Genomic DNA, 18,441 nt, shown 5'->3' with positions numbered 1-18,441 from the left:
GCTTCCCTAGCAGCAGCAGCAGCAGTGTATTTGACTAAAGAGTCCGCCTACAATGTGAAAGAGAATGGCAACCCACTCCAGGATTCTCACCTGGAGAATCCCCATGGACAGAGGAGTCTGATGGCCTACAGTCCATGGGGTCGCAGAGTCAGACATGACTGAGCAACTAAGCACAGCACATTCATTATTTTAATACTTCATCACATAAATAATCTACTTGCTATTTATCTATTCTGCAATCAGTGAATTTTTGCATTCTTTTCATTGTTGCTATTTCAAACTTTGTAGCAATGAATAGCCCTTGTATATTTCTCAATATGCACATATGTGAGGGTTTCTATAAAGAATTTGCAGTCATTGGTGTTCAATTTTTGACAGGCTAACAGATAAAAAGTGTGGTTTTGATCAGCATTTTCTTAATTATAGTACAATTGTGAATTTTAGTTATTTCTTCTTTGATGATTGCCTTTCCATATTTATATTTCATTTTCATTAATTTACAGGGGGTTTGATGCCTTAAATGTAAATCTACAGTCTACTAAGAAAGTTGCAGATGTCTTTGTTCTCTTTAATCAAATAGACATTTATAACTGAATTACTGTTTTTCCTTAAGATTTTTGTATATTACATTTTTATTTAAGAAGTTCTTCTCTACCTTCATGTCCTCAAAATACATTTTCCAATGTTTTCTTATAGTAGTTATAAAACTATTTCCATTTTAAGAATTTAATCCATCTTGAATAATTTCAGTGTTTGAGGTATGGTAGATATGTAATTTTACTTGTTTCCACATGGAAATTGTCCCAGTATCATTTACTGATACAGTCCATCTTTCTTCACCAATTTTTAATGTCATATCTATCACATAACAATTTCCACATGCACATGGTATCTCTGGCTGATTTGTCTGTTTTTCAACATTATCATTCCATAAAAGGTCTTTCACATATAGTTCAAGAAATTTCTATTCCTTACTGTTCAGTATTGCTTTGAATATTTTTGGTTCTTTACTTTTCAATGCAGATTTCAAAATCAGTATCAAACACAAAAGCCTGGCATGAGGTACATTTGTGATAGATATTATTGAATACACAGACATGCGATTTCATTTTAAGAATATTTTTCACTGGATAAACCTGAATAGATACGTTTTTATAGGACAGTGTACACACACACACACACACACACAAGCACACAAGCACACACCCCTAAATTCCCCTAGTTAGGATGCTAACAGGAAACAGTCAAATGTCTCTCTTTTTAAATGGATTCTGTTTCATAATTGATATTTTCATTCTGATCATGAATTACCCAGTATAAGTGATATAAATTCTTTTAGGTAATTGTATAAGGCGTAAATCATATTTAAGTGAAAATTATGTTGGAAATGGCTAATACATGTTATTTTTTAACAGAGAAAAGCCATCTTAGCAACATCCTCTTAATGCTTTATATTTCTTTCTTATCTGTTTCTGGAAGCTGTACTGTGCACTTTTCTTCCTTGAATTGTTTCTTAACTACTCAGATAAGTTTGGCTGAATAAACATGTATGTCTCCCTCTCTTCAGGTTTTAAGTTCAGGTTCTAAACCTAACCTGTCCCTTACTCCTCCCAAAGCCCAAAAGATGCTGAATGAGAAGGCAAAAAGTCAGGGAATTTGTAATGACTACATCTTCTATGTTGTAAGCTGGAGAAAAGAAAGAGAAAGAACTGCAATCTCAAGGTTTGTTAACTCTCCTGGGCTTTTCCAGGGCTTTCTGAATTCTTCCGAGATACTCCTTCACAAATTGGCCCTGCTTCTCCAGCAACCCAGGGAAGTAAGAGGCTGGTATAGGAATAAAAACCAAAATCATGGTCCCATTACTTCATGGCAAATAGATGGGGAAACAATGGAAACAGTAACAGACTTTATTTTCCTGGGCTCCAATATCACTGCAGATGGTGACTGAAGGCATGAAATTAAAAGATGCTTACTCCTTGGAAGAAAAGCTATGACAAATCTAGACAGTATATTAAAAGGCAGAGGCACCACTTTGCCGACAATGATTTGATTAGTCAAAGCTATAGTTTTTCCAGAAGTCATGTATGAATGTGAGAGTTGGACCATAAAGAAGACTGAGCGCCAAAGAACTGATGCTTTCGAACTGTGGTGGTAGAGGAAACTTTTGAGAGTCCCTTGTGCTGGGCTGGAAGAAGCACAAGCTGGAATCAAGATTGCCAGGAGAAATATCAATAACCTCAGATACGCAGATGGCACCACCATTATGGCAGAAAGTGAAGAGGAACTAAAAAGCCTCTTGTTGAAAGTAAAGAGGAGAGTGAAAAAGTTGGCTGAAAGCTCAGCATTTAGAAAATGAAGATAATGGCATCTGGTCCTATCACTTCATGGCAAATAGATGGGGAAACAGTGGAAACAGTGTCAGACTTCATTTTGGGGGGCTCCAAAATCACTGCAGATGGTGACTGCAGCCATGAAATTAAAAGATGCTTACTCCTTGGAAGAAAAGTTATGACCAACCTAGATAGCATATTCAAAAGCAGAGACATTACTTTGCCGACTAAGGTCCGTCTAGTCAAGGCTATGGTTTTTCCAGTGGTCATGTATGGATGCAAGAGTTGGACTGTGAAGAAAGCTGAGCGCCGAAGAACTGATGCTTTTGAACTGTGGTGTTGGAGAAGACTCTTGAGAGTCCCTTGGACTGCAAGGAGATCCAACCAGTCCATTCTAAAGGAGATCAGCCCTGGGATTTCTTTGGAAGGAATGATGCTAAAGCTGAAGCTCCAGTACTTTGGCCACCTCATGTGAAGAGTTGACTCATTGGAAAAGAGTCTGATGCTGGGAGGGATTGGAGGCAGGAGGAGAAGGGGATGACAGAGGATGAGATGGCTGGATGGCATCACCAACTCGGTGGATGTGAGTTTTGAGTGAACACCGGGAGTTGGTGATGGACAGGGAGGCCTGGCGTGCTGCAATTCATGGGGTCGCAGAGTTGGACACGACTGAGCGACTGAACTAAACTGGGCAGCAAGGAGATCAAAACAGTCACCCCTAAAGGAAATCAACCCTGAAAATCCATGGGAAAAGATGGCGGAGGAATAGGACGGGAAGATCACGTTCTCCCTCACAAATTCCTCAAAAGAACATTTCAACGCCGAGCAAACTCCACAAAACAACTTCTGTAGGCTGGCAGAGGACATCAGGCAACCAGAAAAGCAGACCATTGTCTTCAAAAACAGATTTTTAATCTTTGCTCTTAGGTTTTTGTTGTCAATTTTGTACATTTAAAAACCCAAACTTCACTACCCAAGTTTACCTGAGAGCGAGATTACTGGCTTGACCACTCTCTCCTCCTCTGGCCTCTCCTTTTTCTCCACCAGGTGGCCTCTGTCTCTTTTCTCCCCCATCTCTTCTCTATCCAACTCTGTGAATCTCTGTGTGTTCCAGACGGTAGAGAACACCTAAGGAACTGGTTACTGGCAGGATTTGTCTCTCTCCTACTCATTCCTCTCTCTTATCCTCCTGGTCACCTCTGTCTACTTCCTCCCTCTCCTCTTCCCCGTATAACTCTGTAAATACCTCTGAGCGGTCCAGACTATAGAGCGCACATAAGGAAGTGACTACTGGCTAGCTTGCTCTCTCCTCTTTTGATCTCACCGCATCTCATTCCAGTTACCTCTAACTACCCCCTCCATCTTCTCTTCTCCTTGTAACTCAGTGAACCTCTCTGAGTGTCCCTCAATGTGGAGAAACTTTTCATCTTTAACCTAGATGTTTTATCATCGGTGCTGTATAGATGGAGAAGTCTAGAGGCTACTGTAAAAATAAAACTGAAAACCAGAAGCAGGAAGCTTAAACCCAAAGCCTGAAAACATTAGAGAACTCTTGAATTCAGGGAACATTAAGCAATAGGAGCTCATCAAATGCCTTCATACCTACACCGAAACCAAGCTCCACCCAAGGGCCAACAAGTTCCAAAACAAGACATACCACCCAAATTCTCCAGCAACACAGGAACACTCCCCTGAGCCTCAATATACAGGCAGCTCAAAATTATCCCAAAACCTTTGATGTCTCATAACCCATTATGGGTCACTCCACTGCACTCCAGAGAGAAGAACCCCAGCTCCACCCACCAAAACTCCAACACAAGCCTCCCTAACCAGGAAACCTTGACAAGCCACTGATAGAACCCCACCCAAAGTGAGGAAGCTCCATAATAAAGAGAACTCCACAAATTATCAGAATATAAAAAGGCCACCCCAAACACAGCAATATAACCAAGATGAAGAGACAGAGGAATACTCAGCAGGTAAAGGAACAGGAGAGTTGCTCACCAAACCAAACAAAAGAGGAAGAAGTAGGGAATCTACCAGAGAAGGAATTCCGAATATTGATAGTGAAAATGATCCAAAATCTTGAAATCAAAATGGAAACACAGATAAATAGCCTAGAGACAAGGATTGAGAAGATGCAAGAAAGGTTTAACAAGGACCTAGAAGAAATAAAAAAGAGTCAAAATATAATGAATAACACAATAAATGAGATCAGAAACACTCTGGAGGCAACAAATAGTAGAATAACGGAGGCAGAAGATAGGATTAGTGAAATAGAAGATAGAATGGTAGAAATAAATGAATCAGAGAGGAAACAAGAAAAACGAATTAAAAGAAACGAGGACAATCTCAGAGACCTCCAGGACAATATGAAACGCTCCAACATTCGAATTATAGGAGTCCCAGTAGAAGAAGACAGAAAGAAAGATCATGAGAAAATCCTTGAGGAGATAATAGTTGAAAACTTCCCTAAAATGGGGAAGGAAATAATCACCCAAGTCCAAGAAACACAGAGAGTCCCAAATAGGATAAACCCAAGGCGAAACACCCCAAGACACATATTAATCAAATTAACAAAGATCAAACACAAAGAACAAATATTAAAAGCAGCAAGGGAAAAGCAACAAATAACACACAAGGGGATTCCCATAAGGATAACAGCTGATCTGTCAATAGAAACTCTTCAGGCCAGGAGGGAATGGCAAGACATACTTAAAGTGATGAAAGACAATAACCTACAGCCCAGATTACTGTACCCAGCAAGGATCTCATTCAAATACGAAGGAGAAATCAAAAGCTTTACAGACAAGCAAAAGCTGAGAGAATTCAGCACCACCAAACCAGCTCTCCAACAAATTCTAAAAGATATCCTCTAGACAGGAAACACGAAAAGGGTGTATAAACCTGAACCCAAAACAATAAAGTAAATGGCAACGGGATCATACTTATCAATAATTACCTTAAACGTAAATGGGTTGAACGCCCCAACCAAAAGACAAAGACTGGCAGAATGGATACAAAAACAAGACCCCTCTATATGCTGCTTACAAGAGACCCACCTCAAAACAAGGGACACATACAGACTGAAAGTGAAGGGCTGGAAAAAGATATACCACGCGAATAGAGACCAAAAGAAAGCAGGAGTGGCAATACTCATATCCGATAAAATAGACTTTAAAACAAAGGCTGTGAAAAGAGACAAAGAAGGCCACTACATAATGATCAAAGGAACAATCCAAGAAGAAGATATAACAATTATAAATATATATGCACCCAATATAGGAGCACCACAATATGTAAGACAAATGCTAACAAGTATGAAAGGGGAAATCAACAATAACACAATAATAGTGGGAGACTTTAATACCCCACTCACACCTATGGACAGATCAACTAAACAGAAAATTAACAAAGAAACGCAAACTTTAAATGATACATTAGATCAGTTAGACCTAATTGATATCTATAGGACATTTCACCCCAAAACAACGAATTTCACCTTTTTTTCAAGTGCTCATGGAACCTTCTCCAGGATAGATCACATCCTGGGTCATAAATCTAAACTTGATAAATTCAAAAAAATCGAAATCATTCCAAGCATCTTTTCTGACCATAATGCATTAAGATTAGATCTCAATTACAGGAGAAAAACTATTAAAAATTCCAACATATGGAGGTTGAACAACACACTTCTGAATAACCAACAAATCACAGAAGAAATCAAAAAAGAAATCAAAATATGCATAGAAACTAATGAAAATGAAAACACAACAACCCAAAACCTGTGGGACACTATAAAAGCAGTGCTAAGAGGAAAGTTCATAGCAATACAGGCATACCTCAAGAAACAAGAAAAAAGTCAAATAAATAACCTAACTCTACAACTAAAGCAACTAGAAAAGGAAGAGTTGGAGAACCCCAGAGTTAGTAGAAGGAAAGAAATCTTAAAAATTAGGGCAGAAATAAAAGCAAAAGAAACAAAAGAGACCATAGCAAAAATCAACAAAGCCAAAAGCTGGTTCTTTGAAAGGATAAATAAAATTGACAAACCATTAGCCAGACTCATCAAGAAGCAAAGAGAGAAAAATCAAATCAATAAAATTAGAAATGAAAATGGAGAGATCACAACAGACAACACAGAAATACAAAGGATCATAAGAGACTACTATCAGCAGTTGTATGCCAATAAAATGGACAACGTGGAAGAAATGGACAAATTCTTAGAAAAGTACAATTTTCCAAAACTGAACCAGGAAGAAATAGAAAATCTTAACAGACCCATCACAAGCACGGAAATTGATACTGTAATCAGAAATCTTCCAGCAAACAAAAGCCCAGGTCCAGATGGCTTCACAGTTGAATTCTACCAAAAATTTCGAGAAGAGCTAACACCTATCCTCCTCAAACTCTTCCAGAAAATTGCAGAGGAAGGTAAACTTCCAAACTCATTCTATGAGGCCACCATCACCCTAATACCAAAACCTGACAAAGATGTCACAAAAAAAGAAAACTACAGGCCAATATCTCTGATGAACATAGATGCAAAAATCCTCAACAAAATTCTAGCAATCAGAATCCAACAACACATTAAAAAGATCATACACCATGACCAAGTGGGCTTTATCCCAGGGATGCAAGGATTCTTCAATATCCGCAAATCAATCAATGTAATTCACCACATTAACAAATTGAAAAATAAAAACCATATGATTATCTCAATAGATGCAGAGAAGGCCTTTGACAAAATTCAACATCCATTTATGATAAAAACTCTCCAGAAAGCAGGAATAGAAGGAACATACCTCAACATAATAAAAGCTATCTATGACAAACCCACAGCAAACATTATTCTCAATGGTGAAAAATTGAAAGCATTTCCCCTAAAGTCAGGAACAAGACAAGGGTGTCCACTTTCACCGCTACTATTCAACATAGTTCTGGAAGTTTTGGCCACAGCAATCAGAGCAGAAAAAGAAATAAAAGGAATCCAAATTGGAAAAGAAGAAGTAAAACTCTCACTCTTTGCAGATGACATGATCCTCTACATGGAAAACCCTAAAGACTCCACCAGAAAATTACTAGAGCTAATCAATGAATATAGTAAAGTTGCAGGATATAAAATCAACACACAGAAATCCCTTGCATTCCTATACACGAATAATGAGAAAGTAGAAAAAGAAATTAAGGAAACAATTCCATTCACCATTGCAACGAAAAGAATAAAATACTTAGGAATATATCTACCTAAAGAAACTAAAGACCTATATATAGAAAACTATAAAACACTGATGAAAGAAATCAAAGAGGACACTAATAGATGGAGAAATATACCATGTTCATGGATTGGAAGAATCAATATAGTGAAAATGAGTATACTACCCAAAGCAATTTACAAATTCAATGCAATCCCTATCAAGCTACCAGCCACATTTTTCACAGAACTAGAACAAATAATTTCAAGATTTGTATGGAAATACAAAAAACCTCGAATAGCCAAAGCAATCTTGAGAAAGAAGAATGGAACTGGAGGAATCAACTTGCCTGACTTCAGGCTCTACTACAAAGCCACAGTCATCAAGACAGTATGGTACTGGCACAAAGACAGACATATAGATCAATGGAACAAAATAGAAAGCCCAGAGATAAATCCACACACATATGGACACCTTATCTTTGACAAAGGAGGCAAGAATATACAATGGAGTAAAGACAATCTCTTTAACAAGTGGTGCTGGGAAAACTGGTCAACCACTTGTAAAAGAATGAAACTAGATCACTTTCTAACACCGCACACAAAAATAAACTCAAAATGGATTAAAGATCTAAATGTAAGATCAGAAACTATAAAACTCCTAGAGGAGAACATAGGCAAAACACTCTCAGACATAAATCACAGCAGGATCCTCTATGATCCACCTCCCAGAATTCTGGAAATAAAAGCAAAAATAAACAAATGGGATCTAATTAAAATTAAAAGCTTCTGCACAACAAAGGAAAATATAAGCAAGGTGAAAAGACAGCCTTCTGAATGGGAGAAAATAATAGCAAATGAAGCAACTGACAAACAACTAATCTCAAAAATATACAAGCAACTTATGCAGCTCAACTCCAGAAAAATAAACGACCCAATCAAAAAATGGGCCAAAGAACTAAATAGACATTTCTCCAAAGAAGACATACGGATGGCTAACAAACACATGAAAAGATGCTCAACATCACTCATTATTAGAGAAATGCAAATCAAAACCACAATGAGGTACCACTTCACACCAGTCAGAATGGCTGCGATCCAAAAATCTGCAAGCAATAAATGCTGGAGAGGGTGTGGAGAAAAGGGAACCCTCCTACACTGTTGGTGGGAATGCAAACTAGTACAGCCACTATGGAGAACAGTGTGGAGATTCCTTAAAAAATTGCAAATAGAACTACCTTATGACCCAGCAATCCCACTTCTGGGCATACACACCGAGGAAACCAGAATTGAAAGAGACACATGTACCCCAATGTTCATCGCAGCACTGTTTATAATAGCCAGGACATGGAAACAACCTAGATGTCCATCAGCAGATGAATGGATAAGAAAGCTGTGGTACATATACACAGCTGTTAAAAAGAATTCATTTGAATCAGTTCTGATGAGATGGATGAAACTGGACCCGATTATACAGAGTGAAGTAAGCCAGAAAGAAAAACACCAATACAGTATACTAACACATATATATGGAATTTAGGAAGATGGCAATGACGACCCTGTATGCAAGACAGGGAAAGAGACACAGATGTGTATAACGGACTTTTGGACTCAGAGGGAGAGGGAGAGGGTGGGATGATTTGGGAGAATGACATTCTAACATGTATACTATCACGTGAATTGAATCGCCAGTCTATGTCTGACACAGGATACAGCATGCTTGGGGCTGGTGCATGGGGATGACCCAGAAAGATGTTATGGGGAGGGAGGTGGGAGGGGGGTTCATGTTTGGGAATGCATGTAAGAATTAAAGATTTTAAAATTTAAAAAATAAAAAACTAAAAAAAAAAAAAAAGAAAAAAAAAGAAAAAAAAAAAAAGGAAATCAACCCTGAATATTCACTGGAAGGACTGATGCTGAAGCTGAAACTCCAATACTTTGGCAACCTGATGCGAAGAGCTGACTCATTTGAAAAGACCCTGATGCTGGGAAAGATTGAAGGCGAGAGGAGAAGGGGACGACAGAGGATGAGATGGTTGGACAGCATCACCGACTCAATGGACATGAGTTTGAGCAAACTTTGGGAGACAGTAAAGGACAGGGAAGCCTGGCATGCTGCAGTCCATGGGGTCGCAAAGAGTCACGACTGAGTGACTAAACAACAACAAATAGGAATAATAGACAATGAAACAACAGAGCCTTCGTTCCTCTGGAAAGCCACAACTCTTCAAATCTCCCTATCTCCACCAGCAGGTCTGATAACAACTGCTTTCTGAATTCTTTGCTCACTGGTTTCTGGAAGTCAGACAGCTAAGTTAAGTTGTGGGAGGTAGAATGTCGAACAAAGCATGCACCCCTTGTGTAGCTGACTGCCTCGTGACAGGGTGGGAGGCAGAAACTGGGGTTGAAGAAGCTATTCTTACGGGGTGGCCTATTCTAGTCCAAGGCTCCAAGTGAGACAGTTTCTTCCAGGGAGCAGCACAGACAGCCGGAGCCACAGCACTCGTGGTTAAGTGGTCTGGTTTTCTCAAAGTGAGAAGAGCACTTAGCCCGTCTGTGTTAGAAGGCCTGCCTGTTCATCCTGCTCTGCTCTGTGCCCTCCGTTTCCTGGATCACGCCTGCATTTCTAGGGTTTCTGGGAACTTTCCCTCTTGCAACTCTAAGGTTCTCCTCGAAATTTACAAGTAGCTTTGTGGCCAGTTGTAAAGAACACAGTGTAGCCACTGGACCAACAGAGCACCCAGCCTGTCCACACGGCCTTGTCCACTCAAATGAGGAGACGCAGGAACATGCCAACCCACGGTGACACCCGAGAGAGGGACTCTGAAGAGAACTCACCTTGAATTGTTTCTCTAGCTTTGTTTTGCCAGTTGGTCCAGGAATGAGGAGCCCGTTAACATAGGCATGGATGTGGCTATCTGGGACCTCAGTTTCTTTACTGAGTATGGCCTCGACCAGCGCATCATGAATGAAGACATACTGTTCCTGGCAAAACAATGACACACAGGACCATCACTACAGGCTCTCCCTATACGTGATGAGTTCTTTGAAGTGTTAGTCGTTTAGTTGTGTTTGACTCTTAGCAACCCCATGGACTATAGACCACCAGCCTTTGCTGTCCATGGGATTCTCCAAGCAAGAATGCTGGAGTGGGTAGCCATTCCCTTCTCCAGGAGATCTTCCTGACCCAGGGATCGAGCCCAATCTCCTGTACTGCAGGCAGATTCTTTACCATCTGAGCCACCAAGTGTCTCGGTACAAAACTAGTATTTTCCAGGAACTTCCCTGGTGTTCCAGACCCACTGGGGTCTGCACTCCCAATGCAGAGGGCCTGGGTTCAATCCTTGATCAGGGAACTAGATTCCACATGTGGTAACTAAGAGTTGGAGTGCCATAACTGAAGATCTCCCATGCCACAATTAAAACCCAGTGCACACAAAACAAATTAAAAATTTTTTTTGAAAGTAGTATCTTTCATTGACAGACAAAGAGTTTTACAAAATGGAAGGGAGAACTCACAGAGGCTGCTTACCAGTCCTGGCAGGAAGTCAGATGGAGGAAAAGGAGTAATACAGAAAGAACACAACTGTTTCCACTCTCATCTCTTTATTTCATGTGCACTGACATTTAGAGAAGGAGACCACTGGAAGATTTGGGAGGCAAAGCAGTGTCCTCTCTGGCCACCCTTCATTGCTGAGACCCTCTTCCACATTTCCCACTGACTTCTCTACTTCTGATGGGTCTCTCCCTTCTGTCCATTCCAGTTCTCCTTTTAGCTAGTCAAATGTAATTCAGCAGAATTATTTACACGTTTTTAATAGTTATCTTCTATTTCATGGATGGGACTCGTCCCTGGTTTTATCTAACTAGAATGTCTTCTCCTTGATGAAGTCTGATTGGTTTCAAAGCCATTCAGTTATAGGCTTCTTATTGTTTTCAAGCTGCCATCCATAGTTTTCAATTTAAATCCATTTTTATTTAGAAATAGTGAAAAGAAAATACAGGTATGGAGACTTTGTCCTGTGTCACATACGGGCAACTGAAATGGGCTTAAAAAAGCATTTAATCTGAGCATGCATGTGTGCTAAGTTGCTTCAGTCATATCCAACTCTTTGCAGCCCTACAGACTATACCCCACCTGGCTCCTCTGTCCATGGGATTCTCCAGGCAAGAATACCAGAGTGAGTTGCTATTTCCTTCTCCAGGCGATCTTCCCGACCCAGGGATCAAACCCAACTCTCTTATGTCTCCTGCATTAAAGCCCCAATTTGAGCATAATTCATATTATTTAAATAGAATGAATCTATTTGCTCACTACACAGAGCAAAAGCTTGAGGATTCTGGTGGAGGAGATGAGTGTTGACTGATCCACTTACTCTTTTTCGGAATCTTTTTTGTGAGTAGTGTTGTTTTAAAGATAGTCCCCATTGATTATAAGATAGACAGAATATAGTTGGTCCATCAATGACATACATGCAGTAAGCTGGTGTTAAAGGTTGAATTGTGTCCCTCCCTAAAATGATATGCTGAAACCCTAACCTCCTAGTACCTCAGAATGTGATCTTATCTGTAAACAGAGATGATGTAGCTGTCATTAGTTAACTAAGATAGGGCTGACATCCTTATAAGAAAGGGGAAATTTGGACACAGACACAGGGGGAAGACAGCCGTGTGAAGATACAGGCAGAGACTGGAGTTAGGCTACTAAATCCAGGGAAATATGAGACTATCAGAAACTTGAAGAGACATGGAAGGAGTCTTCCCTGGAGGATGTGAAGGGAGCATGGCCCTGCTGACCACACCTTGATTTTGGCCTTCTATCCTCCAGAACTAGGAGATGATACATTTCTGTTGTTTTAAGCCACCCAGTTCATAGTACTTTATCAAGGGGTGCCCCATGGGACTAACGAATCTGGTAATACAAACTCTGGTCTATCCAGCATTTAGGGACATTTCCAATCCTTAGATAAATTAAATTATCCTTCTTATCATACCTCAGTTTGCACCAAGTAATTTCTTTGTGAACGAATGTGTTTTAAAAAGCCAAATACATTGACGGTTCCTTCATGTTGAATTTGCTGCAGCATACTGTCTAGCACAATGTATGTGCCCGTTCTTCCAACTCCAGCACTGAGGAGCACACAAAGAAAGAGCCAGTTCAATGTCAAGTATAAAGCACATTTGACAATAGGTCACAACTGGCTGTCTGGTAAATTAATTTTCTTTTCCAAGCCACTTAGTAGGTAATTTATCAGTCCCCAAAGTAAGCAGCTTAAGAGTTAAGCAGAATGCTTCAAATAACAAAGTTTTCTCTTTTCTTTTTTGCCGACAGGTCAAACTCCAAAGCAATCTGATCATTTCTGTTGGAGACTTTTTATGTTCAATAATTACAGTTATTATTCAGTTTATATGATACAATGAAAATATTATGTATCAGAGCCTAGCAAATAGACATTTAATTTGAGAAAAATGAAAACATCAGCTTCTCCAAACTCTGAAAAGACAAGGTCTCCAGGTCGGTACTGTCAGGTAAACAGGTTTGTAAAGGTTTCTGCATTAATGGGAAGAAAGCGTCTGTGAAGGCTTTCAGCTGAAAATATCATTTCCCTGAGATGGTGAGGAATAAAGCATAACTTCAGTCATTTCTAAAGGGCCATTATCTATCGACTTCTTCAAAGCCTCTAGCAGAGGGATAGAATTCAGAGACACGGATTCCTTTCAAACGCTCTGACAAGTAGGAAGTACTGGAGTGAAGAATTAGCAGCTGCTCTCAAAATGCTCTGGGCCTCCTCCATTCACCAGGAAACAATCTCTGACCTTCAGAGCTATTTTTCTTGCATCTTCCTGTTTCCCTCAACTTTCAGGCTCAGATAAAAAACCTGAAGATAGGTCTCTCAAACTTTGTCTGAGCCTAACTCCTGAGACAGGTAATTAGAATGTGTGAGATACACTGCATATCAAAGGAAAACACTTGTTTCTGTAAAAATACAGATGCTGCTTTGACAAAAGTACTCCATGTAGAAGCGAATTAGATTTTTGTGGTTTGCACTCAGTAAACATTAACTGCTATTTTTGTTTTAACTGAAAGATATTAAATTAAACCCTCTAACACATTTTTCTCTTTCTTTGAAATATCATTATTTCTATTAATCCATCCTGTCTTGGAAGTACCTGGGCTTTCAATAGGATGTATTAGAAAGAATGCAGGAATAAGAGTTTTGACCCCAAACTGTTAAAAAAAAAATTTAAAAGTATTTTGCTGAATTCCTCACATTCTGTGGGCTTTGATTTTTCTAATATAAACCTGGCTTACGAAGTCTACAATAGACCATTAACTCCTAGAAACATGGGTTGCATCTCAAGGATTTTTATCTTACACTATATTGTAATAAATGTTTGTTTAATTACAAGACATTGTTCTGCCTGCTTCACACCTTTCATAAGTTGAAATCCAAGTAAACAATCAAATAGACTAATTTACATCATAGAAATAACTGGTGCTTTGAAATATTCAGGAATCCAATTCTGAGTCTGGCATATTCACTTCCTAGGGACCAATATTTCATGCCCCTCCCTTTGTGAAATCATTTCCATTTTGGCAAAACCTGTGTTCCACTGATTCCCTTTTTATTAGCATAAGCAATTCTATGGGTTTACAACCCGGTGCTGAAACTCACCTGCAGTGGACAACAACAGGGCCTACTGCGTGGCGCTTGGCATGCGAGGCCTTTCTCACAAAGGTTAGCACTGGCAGCGAGTACTCAGGCACTCCCATGTCAGGCCACTGAGTGTAGTGGTACTGGGTAACCACGCGCCCACTGGGTCTTCCTTTCTGGGAACCCTAAAAGATACCAGACAGCTAATCAGCTAAACACACACAAATGGGGTCCTTAAACATCAACTTAGGATTCAGAGCTTGATGCTGGTGGTTCATAACAAAGCTCAGAAAAGTACATTGTCATTTGTGATGGTTAATTTCATATATCAACTTGGTTAGGCAATGGTGGTCACTAGCTTGGTCAAACCAGTCACACCAAATGTTACCATCAAGGCATTTTTTAACATATGATTGACATCTAAACCAGTAAGACTTCCAGTAAAGCAGATGAAGCTTGGTAATATCAGTTGAAGAACTCAAGAGCAAAGACTGAAGTTTCCTGAAAAAGAAGGTATTCTCAAGACTGCAATGTAGAAATCTTGCCTGAATCAATTCTTGCTTGGAATCAATTCTTTAAAAAAAAAAAAAATATATATATATATATATAAATATATAAAGAAGCACACATATATATGTTTCTGTAAGGAACCCTGACATAACTTGCTCTTCTTCTTTTCCTCCTCCTTCTCAATTTCCACTATTTTAGTTGGATGTGCAGTTATCATATGGCACAAGGACTGCTGTTCGTGTTTCACTGAAACTATTGGCACTACAAAAAATGTGCCAAAGCCACATCTGGGATTAAGAGGTTTGGAAGACATCTTTGGGACTGAGCTGTAGCTGTGATCAGAAGTTTTCTTTTCTTTTTTGACTGTCTTGGTGGTGCACGGGCTTCTCATTGTGGTGGCTTTTCTTGTTGTGCAGCACGCACCCCAGGCTCATGGGCTCTGTGGCTGCAGTGCCCCCACGACACTGTAGGAGCTCAGTTCCCTGGCCAGGGTTCCTACCCACATCCGTTGTATTAGAAGATGGATTCTTAACCACTGGACCACCAGGCAAGTCCCAATTAAGAACTCTCAGTGCCTTTACTTACATGTATTTTTACTCTGTTTTGGTTATACCACTTGTTCCCTTTAAAAAGGACCGAGATGTATAATTCAGCTGATGGTATCCATCATGTGTGGACTCACCTTTTTGATCTTTGTGTTTCTTAGAGTAAAATTCCTCACAGTATAATAAGCAAGCACTTGAATACTCTTTTGAGTGACCAGAAAGTTCCCATACTCTTCACTCCCATCCACAGGCCAGTACTGGTCACACTTTCTCTGTGAAAGAGAAAGTGAAAATGCTATTTTCATATTTCAAATGCTTAGTGTAAGTCACCCCCGAAATCAGTAAAGATCTGATACCATGACACCCTTATTCTCCTAAACAATTTCTTTCCTTTCTCAGTGACTGCGAGTTAGTTGTAGAGAAGAGAAAGGACAGAGCTATGGGGCTGAAAGACCTGAGATGATGGATCCAAACTCCTCCCTCTTTAGGATGAGAAAAGTGAGGCCAGATATCCTGAGTCATTGTGAAGCCAGGACTAGAATCCAGCTCCTGTGAATTAAAATCTACTTCACTCTGCATAGCTTTTCAATGAACCTCATTTGCTTTTTCTCACGGAATGAAGAATGCATTTAAATAACCCATAGCTTAATATATAGTGAAGATTTTGACCTCTGTTTCCCTTTATTTATTTTAAATGTATTTATTCCTCATTGGAGGATAACTGTTTTAAAATATTTTTGTTGGTTTCTGCCATGCATCAATGTGAATCAGCCATAGGCATACACATGTCCCCTCCCTTTTGAACCTCCCTCCCACCTCCCACCCCATCCCACCCTCCTAGGTAATCACAGAGCACCCAGTTGAACCCCCTGCATCATATAGCAAATTCCCACTGGCTGTCAATTTTACATATGGTAATGTATATGTTTCAATGCTACCATTTCTCTTTAGCTATTTTATCTACTAGAAAGAAACCCTGATAAGCTTTCCTAACTTTTGCTGCTTCCTAACGCTGACTCTATCACAAGCAACTTAAAGCACTTCCAATCGCTATCTTGGGGAGGGCTTAAGAGATAACCTACATACCCTTCCTTTCTCCACAAGGTTCGTTATCATGACAATAACTTCCACATTATGCTCCCATATCATTCTCCAGAAATCTTCAGCTGTGGACTTCAGTGGGCCTTGGGCAGCAATGTAAGCTTTTGGTCTGTTGTAGCCCTGAAGAGACAAATGACAAATGTTTCTCACTAACACATTTGTATGCCATTTTTACCTGTTCAGTTTCTAAGATTAGCACAGTTTTGCTCAAAGAAAACCATTAAAAAAATACTTCAAAGCCAGAAAAATGTACAAGCACAGCAAAGACAACAATTCTTTAACTATGATATATATATATATATATATATATATATAGTCTTTGCATCAACACAATCATTGTTCTCTGCACCTCCAGTCTTAATGTATTTAATCCAAGTCTGTTTACTGTGCTTACTATCTGGTTCTTAACTATGCAGCTTTGAAATGTGTTTGAGGCATTAGGGCTCAGTTGTCTATAATCAGGAAACCTTTGGTGTTTTCTCCTTATGGCAGACCTGAACAATGCTAATCATTTACAGCTATCTTCACTTATTACCTGCTGTTGGCCAAGTTTACAAACATTAACCCTAATCCACATTTTACATGCAAAATGGAAGAATCATTCATGATTTGGGGATATGCAAACTGAAGCTCAGAAGAGTTAAGTGGCTTTCCAAGCTTTCAGTTAGCCAATGGCAGAACTGCAATTCAGAGCCAGTTCCAACTCCAAAGCCCATATTCAGTCTGATGCACAAATTCATAGACACAGAAGCCTGAACTGACTGCCTAAAACAAACCCACTGGATACTTATATTTGGTGCTCACTTCTTTGAATTAGGGAGCTTCCCTGGTGGGTCAGATGGTAAAAGGGTCTGCTTGCAACTTGGAAGACCCAGGTTCGATCCCTGGGTAGGGAAGATTCCCTGGAAAAGGAAATGGCAACCCACTCTAGTACTCTAGACTGGAAAATTCCATGGATGGAGGCGCCTCATAGGGTACAGTTCATGGGGTCAAAAAGAGTTGGGACTGACTGAGCAACTTCACTTTCATTTTCTTTCTTTGAACTAACTGTTCTTTCTTTGAATTAATTGTTTCTTGCTTTGAATTAACCTGAAGGCAGCTAGACTGTAAGGTCAGTGTCAGGAAAATAACCAAGTTCCATTGGCATTCAACTGACCACTGGGAAACAGCAGGAAGTGAGTCAGTGGTCTACAGCCCCTGGAGATTGCCAGTAAGTTTCACAAAGCTAGGTATCCTGATACATGTCCAAGGTTATAAATGCTGGTTACTGGTTTAGTAATCACGTGTTTGCCTTTTAGCCAATTCTTCTGTGGGAAATTTGCAGTCAAAATTTATTGATCATCTGCTATCTACATAATTTTGCATTATGAACCATGGGATGGAAATGCCAAACAAGCATTGATGCTACACATTTTATTTAAGGAGTTACAAACTTATCAGAATACATACATCCTACCTTGAATGTACATTCTCAGCCCAAATTCCCTCTCTCACCTAGGAAATAAACCAGAGCTTGAGTGTCATTCAATCTGAAAACCTTTAGCCATGGGATCTCTTACTGCTGATTTGTATTTTTTATTATCTTTCACATAATATACGTTAAGCACTATTATATGTATAATACTCTGGTATAATATATTCACAATCTACTATAATTTTCATAAATTTTATTTTAAACATGCTTACATCAACATAATTGGCATTGATGTAATCAGTTAGTTTGCCATCCTTCTCAGCAAGTTGTGTGAGTTTAACCCTACTATGATCATCTGCAATAAAAAAAGAAAATATTTCACTATATCATGAACTGCTTTTCAACAGAAAGGTCATTTACATTTACATGATCATTTATCAAATACAATTAAAATCAGTGCAAACATCATTTACTTTAGTTGGCTTTTGGAAGATACAGAGGATACAAAGATGACAAAAATATAGATACATATAGATAACAATAAAAACCATTTCTTTCAGGAAGGTTTCCAATGTAGAGGTGGGAATGGACATATACACAAAGAAGAATGTTTGGGTGTCAAGAGAGAAGTGCAGAGTCCTAGGGGAACACTGGTTTGGGATGAAAATAAACCTTTTCATAGAGGTTGACT

At 39.3% G+C, this 18,441-nt stretch overlaps 1 protein-coding gene across 1 annotated transcript in view; it reads right to left on the bottom strand.

Annotated features, from left to right (window-relative positions):
• PTPRZ1 (protein tyrosine phosphatase receptor type Z1) overlaps nt 1-18,441 on the bottom strand; it is a 207,980-nt gene that overhangs the window by 10,791 nt on the left and 178,748 nt on the right. The window contains exons 18-23 of the mRNA XM_069588278.1: nt 18,023-18,105; nt 16,322-16,456; nt 15,373-15,507; nt 14,202-14,365; nt 12,519-12,654; nt 10,363-10,509 (exon numbers count right to left, since the gene is read on the bottom strand). Coding sequence (XP_069444379.1) covers nt 10,363-10,509; nt 12,519-12,654; nt 14,202-14,365; nt 15,373-15,507; nt 16,322-16,456; nt 18,023-18,105 — 800 coding nt within the window. The remainder of the gene's footprint in view (nt 1-10,362; nt 10,510-12,518; nt 12,655-14,201; nt 14,366-15,372; nt 15,508-16,321; nt 16,457-18,022; nt 18,106-18,441) is intronic.

Source organism: Ovis canadensis, chromosome 4 (assembly GCF_042477335.2).
Source record: "Ovis canadensis isolate MfBH-ARS-UI-01 breed Bighorn chromosome 4, ARS-UI_OviCan_v2, whole genome shotgun sequence".
Taxonomy (NCBI): domain Eukaryota; kingdom Metazoa; phylum Chordata; class Mammalia; order Artiodactyla; family Bovidae; genus Ovis; species Ovis canadensis.
Note: the sequence above shows the minus strand (reverse complement) of the source record. Positions and strands in the feature narration are given on the sequence as shown.